Source organism: Pleurodeles waltl, chromosome 9 (genome assembly GCF_031143425.1).
Source record: "Pleurodeles waltl isolate 20211129_DDA chromosome 9, aPleWal1.hap1.20221129, whole genome shotgun sequence".
NCBI lineage: Eukaryota > Metazoa > Chordata > Amphibia > Caudata > Salamandridae > Pleurodeles > Pleurodeles waltl.
In genome coordinates, this window is record NC_090448.1 from 405,354,625 (window position 1) to 405,361,085 (window position 6,461).

Below are 6,461 nucleotides of genomic sequence, written 5' to 3' on the forward strand. Positions count from 1 at the left end.
GCGGCGCAATCTTACAAAATACAATTGTATTTTGTACGTTTGCGCCGTTTTTGCGTAAAAAAGCGGCGAAAGCGCGGCGCTAAAAAAGTATAAATATAGGCCTTAGTGTTAAAGAGAAATTACTAACCAAAAGAAGCGCTCTTGACCACAGGATTGCTGAAGGGCCTTATATTGACATTTCTCAGTTGCTGTTAGAAGGTTACTGAATACACACCTCAGGAATGTGTGACAAGCACAGACTTCCTGCCACAGTGTTCACTGACAGGGTGCCTTCCCTTTCTCCTAAGTGACTTTCGCCACGGTATAAGTGGTTGGATGCTGTCACTGGACAGAGGAATTACTCCCTTACAAAGCTCCAAACACCCATGGACTCCTGCTTCTTGGTGCTAAGGTGCTCCTGGACATTTTCCACTTCTAGGTCCTCCACAGAGGAACACTACAGCTCATATTTATCTTTATAATATACACAGACTAAGAGCCCACTTACGAGTCTGGTGGTCCTAGGACTGCTAGACTTGCTGTGGCAGTTAAACCTCGGCGGCTGTGGCGGTCAGACTGCCACATTACGAGGTAGGCGGCCAGACCCGCCAACCTACCGCCGTCCCCGCCAGGATCTTGGACGGCAGTGCTGTTTTTAATCAGCCAGGGCGGCCCTGAACTCAGCGCCGACATGCTGATAACAACCTTGTTCTCCACCAGCCTTTTCATGGCAGTTGCACCGCCATGAAAAAGCTGGCGGAGAACAAGTGCAGTGGGCCACTGGGGGGTCCCTGCACTGCCAATGCCCATGGCCCCCCTGCCCAGCACCCTTGAAATGCACACTGTCAGCTGTGAAGATAGTGCGCATTTCAAAGGTGCTGGTGCCCCCTGCGTGCGGCAGCATTTCCGCCGGCTCGATTATGAGCCAGGGGCAATGCTGCCACATCTTTTTAACTAGGCTGACCGGCAGAAATCTTGGTTTCCGCCAGTCAGCCCAGTGGGAAAGTTTTAATGGGACTGGCAGGGGAGGTTGCCAGTACCGCGGCGAACTCCTCGTCTGGAGTTTGAAAGACCGATGTTTCCATCCTCTAAACTTTTAATCAGCCCCTAAGTATCCAATAATTTGCTGAATTATATTTAGGCAACTTTACTGAGGAGTATTTTTCTTACTCTGGAAGGATCTCTCTTGAGGGTCACTAGAGTATAATAAAACTCCCTATCTGTACCTCCCTCACTTATTCCTCAGGCCTTCATACATCAGGTGTAACAGGCCATGATAAGCCACCCCTGGTGAGTGGGAGGAAAAGGTATCCGTTTAGAAGTGGCTTCTCTGATACATTTTTCTCCCTCTCTTTAGGGGCAGCTTATTATAGCCTGTTACACCTGACGTATGCGGTAACTTCTACCTGCCGTTATGAGCTCATACTACGAGCGCTGAAAATTCTTTACATTCCATATTACTTACTCTCAATGGAGGATTATTCTGGACCACCCATACTTTGAATTTGATCTGAACGTACTGTCTAGCCTTGAAAAAGTCACGTTTTGTGACAAAATACTTGTTGACTGTCTTGTTCCATTGTCATCAAGCATCAAGAAATACATGAAGGATTGCACTGCCACAGAATAAACTTGTTTCTGGGTATACAAATCTATAGACTCTGATCTATGCATCTACATATGGTCACTAAAGATTTGAACTTTTGTTATGAGTGCTGTGGTATTTAATAATTTTGCATATTGAGCGGGTTTTAGCAATTTGATGTGGGAAGTACATTCTATGTACTACTACTACCGCCCTCTATTGCCATTAAAAATGCATTCGTTAAAATGTTTTAAATTACATTAACATATTTTTCTCAAGGTTAAATTAAAAAATAAATTCGGACAAAAAGTAAAACATGTATTTTTATCATGCGTTAATCATTACTAAAAGTAACATGTAGAATTAATTAAAAATAATTACATTCTATTGAATAAAATGTATTGTCAACATTGATTGTTAAATGAAAAATGATTACTATAATACGTTATGAATAAATTAAGACGTACTATATTTATATATATATATATATATATATATATATATATATATATATATATATAAATTTAACATTAACTTAGATTTATTTATATTTTTAACAACCTATATGAATTTAATTTAATTTAACATTAATTCCTATGAAGTTTAAATTAAAGACTCTGCCTCCATTATTTCCTATGGGAGGGTGTTGCATTACCAGTGATTGGCCATGAGTAGTGCTGCTCTTACAACTGTTTGACTTAGTAGTAAATTACACTTGTAAATAAGGCTCTATCCCCTTTTTAGGGGGTGGAGACGTAAGTCAACACTTATGTGTACCCTTCCGCACAGAATTTGTCAACAGCCTAAAAGTAGTAAAATTATTGAAAAGTGTACACGTTTACACGTTTACATGTTTAAATTACATGCAACACTACACTCAGCACATTGATATATTTGAGGTTCAATTTTCGAAAAGTTTTCCCTTGCAAAAAGATATTGTAATGTGCTTCACAGTGCTTCTCATTGAAAGAAGGTATGCCCATGCAGAAGGTGGGGCATAAAGAATTGCTCCTCTTTGGGTTGTGTTACTCATGCCCAAATCTATCTGAGTGTCTCTAACATTTTAATAAGAGACACACAGAGGATCACTTCCTAAATAAAATACAATGCAGGCAGTTTCTTGTATAGAGTTTTTCTGAATTTTACCACTGATCTGTTGAACGGCATGGAATGTGTAAATTATCTTTATCCAGGTCAGGGCTGAAAAATCATTTCCTCAGATTGTGAAGGTATATTTTTTGCAAAGAGCTTGCTATGTGAGAGAGATGACAAGGTCTTCCTCTTATGACTATCCACTGCTTTGTTACTCTGTTTCCAGATGGGAGGCCTCACTGCACATGCAGCCAGCTGGACCGCCAACATGACAGCTGAGATGAAAATGGCGCATCGAGGGCTGAGCATCAACTTCCCAGACAAACTGCACAAGGGCAGGAGACGGAAAGGGAAGACAACAGTGCCAGGGCAAGAGGCAGAATCCCAGGAAGAATATGATGATGATGAGGATGAAGAGGAAGAGGACTATGAGGAAGAGGAGGAGGATCCTTATCCAAACAACTACTCCAAGGAAAAGCTTCAGACCCCAGCGAAGTCGAGAAACCCCTCCCCAAGCACAGTGGAAGCCAAGCGGGTTGAAGAGATGAACCGCCTCAACACTGAAAACCAACTACATCCTATTGACTACTTCGGTGAGAACCTGGCTTTCATTGATGAGTCATCTGACACGCAGAGTGAACGAGGGCCAAATGATGTACGGCTTCGGGGCAAGAAGAAGAGGAGACAACGGCTCCGCCGAACCACCAAAGAAGACAATGGGCAAGTGGACATCAAAATGGACCTTGTTGCTAGAACCAGAGACAAAGGAGAGAATGTGTAGCACTTCACCCCAGGCTTGCCAATGTCTGTCCTACTTCCACTGCTCAATCATATGTTAGGAGGAGAAAGGAAAAGTCTGGCACAATGTCATCTTGTGCCTGAATCCAAACTGCAACCTATATTCAGCAGGTTTAATTCACATAACGCCTAAATTGATTGACAGTGAAGTTTTAAATGCAATGTTCCTTGGTGTGAGGCAGCCATTGTGAGGTTACCATTTGGCGATGTGGCTGTTTTATATCATGAATGGCTTGGCTGTGTTCAGTCCCCCCTCCCCACTTTCTACAAAATACCTGGACTTTCTTGAAGAGCAATGACTGCCAATCTAAATATTAGGACACAATGAAGGCTTTTTTGGCTGGCCAAGAGGTAAAATGTTCAAAAGGCAAGAGAAAACATCTTTAAGTTCAGGCAGAAGTCTAAGTCGTGCCTTGCACATTTACCAATATACTGTGAAAATCCTTTGACTTCGCAGGGAGTGATGTTCTTCCCACCAAGACAGAGACCCAACAGATGTTCTGTTTCCATGATGATGCCTCTGCTGAGTTGCCATATTCTGGGGCCATGAACCAGTGTCCTAGCTGCCACCAACCTTTCACATTAATTACATTCACAGATGCCTGGCTTCAAGGAGTACAGCCTTCAAAGACTTCGCCAAAATTGTGCTTGCATGTCCAATCTGCCTTACTCAGCATGCCAAAAGGGAAAAGGCATGTCTTGGGAACCAAAGCGGTGTCATTACGACATCACGCCTTAAAATGAGGAACTGAGGACCACCTACCTTGTTTTTGTGACTTCTCAGTTGCTTAAGGTTTTATAATGGCGTGATACTAACCCTTGCAGATTCTAGTTCTGTAATGGTACATACCTAAATGTCTTATCCAGTGATGCGTATAGGCTCCCACTGCAGGCCAGCAAGACATGATTGAGTTTTCTGCCCCTTCAGAGGCTCTTCCCTGTTTGTGATCCCCAAGTTTTCCCAAACCACAAGCTCACCTTGCAGCTGGTACACTGAATCTTTTAATGGTCATATTTTCCTGCACAGAACAGGACGTTTGTATGTACATGACCCATCTTCTCCATCCCAATGAATACTCATTTCAGATCATGCCAGAAATCTATGGAAAGTCTAATCACTAATCCTTCTAATTTTAAAAACAAACTTACATACACTTTCAAAAGATCCCATAATACTAAAAGCCCATTCAGTTCTGCAGAGAATATTATAATTTTTTGGAGATGATTGGAATATCATAATTTTTCCTATTTTAAATTCAATAAGTTTCAAGGATCTCTGCAGGAAAATAAATGGGTTGTCCTTATGATTTTGAGAAAATGTGGGATTTTTTTTTTCTACAAAAACAACAAACTGTACAATAAGTAGAGGCACAGGATACTCTCCTTTGGTCTTCGAGATTGTATGTCACAAAATCATCTACGGAAATATTGTCTGACCAATATATTGTGGCCTAAATATTGTTTACAAAAATATTGTCCCTTAGGGTGCATACCTTCTATTAACCACAGTGTTGACAGTTTTTAGGGCATATTATGTATGCTGGATGTTTTCTAGGCTACTTGGAATACAAATGTATTTCAAGTATTAATTGTAGAAATCCTGAATATCTGCCTCAAATTGTCCCGAAGGTTTGCCAACAAGCAAACATGGGTCAGCCAAGGTGAGTGCTTTAAATTGACGTATATTTCTAATAAGGGGCACACCAAACCTCTCCCATTAGAAATATCTCTCCATTTAAAGCAGTGTTCAAGGTATGTAAGTTTGAATACAGAGCCTGGTTTGTTTGGAGTTTAACACCCATCTAGCAATGGAAGGTTTCTGCAAGGTTGCAAGCTGATGGGGCATTCTTTCGCTTCCATTGTTGGATGGTCTTCCCCCTTTGGGTTTGTATGTCGTAATATCAACAACAGAAATATTGTACTACCGAAATATTGTGACAACAATATCGAGGAACAGAATATCAAGGAAGTATGTCCTTGTAGGTAAGTATAGATTTACTTACTAGTCTTAACTCCATATCTACGTACCTTGAAGATATGTGTATGTATATATATTGTCAAGTTACATCTTCACTTACTCATATAAATTTACCTTCTTGATGTTTTGTTCTTCAACATTCTTTGCCACAATATTCTGGTAGCACAGTCTTCTGCAGTCAATATTTTGGTGGAATACCCCCTTGAGAAGACCTCTAATAATGCACTGGGCTTGTGGTCACGGTGTCTCTGGTCGTGATGTTCTGGCACCAGTAATTGTGAACCTTAAGTGTTTCTTCTTGAATGTTAGGCACGTTTTGTAGCATGTAATCTCATTGCTTGGGTCGCTAACACGCACTTTCATTGCACAGTTCCATGATTTGCACGCTCATTAATCAGGTCACTGGCATGCCTTTATTGGTATATTCTATGTTTAGCACGCTAAGTGAAGATGTTGATGGGCATGCACACTCATTTCAAACTCTTATGTAAGGTTGATACCTCCATCCGTGTCAGCTGAACGCCATGTTTGCAGTCCTGGGCTCTTCTGTTACAAATCATTGTTGCAGGGTTCGTTAGCCCAATTAGTTATCTGCAAGCAAAGCAAGATTATAGCTACCATAATAGACCTACTTGATCCATGTTCGCTCCAGATTTGGCACATGGTTCCCCAGCCTCATGAGGCGAGAAGGCAACCCTTGCCACATGTCTTGCACACTCACTGCATGTGTTTCTGATTTACACTTTCACTACACTTTCATTTACACTTCCACTACACATGTATGGCTTTCACATTCATTTCAAGAGTTGCTGACTTCTCCATTGAATTCAATCTGGTAGAAATTAATGACATGTACTGTCTTCCAACCGCTCCCTGCATTAAACCAGAGTGCTTAGCTCAGTGCTTGATTTGTGCTTGTTGTTTCCGGGGCGTAGCATTTATTTTTTAGGGCTGGCACTTATTTTTCTGCCTCAAGCATTTACTGCGAGAAAAAGACACATGTGGGAAAGACAGAGTAAGAGAAAAACG

The 6,461-nt window shown here is 41.3% G+C and overlaps 1 protein-coding gene across 1 annotated transcript in view; it reads left to right on the top strand.

Moving 5' to 3' along the window:
* Positions 1–3,741, top strand: part of KCNK4 (potassium two pore domain channel subfamily K member 4) — a 43,155-nt gene extending 39,414 nt beyond the window's left edge. Inside the window, exon 6 of the mRNA XM_069205969.1 lies at positions 2,883–3,741. Within this exon, the coding sequence (XP_069062070.1) occupies positions 2,883–3,437 (555 nt within the window). The 3' untranslated portion in view covers positions 3,438–3,741. The remainder of the gene's footprint in view (positions 1–2,882) is intronic.
* The last annotated feature ends 2,720 nt before the right edge of the window (positions 3,742–6,461 follow it).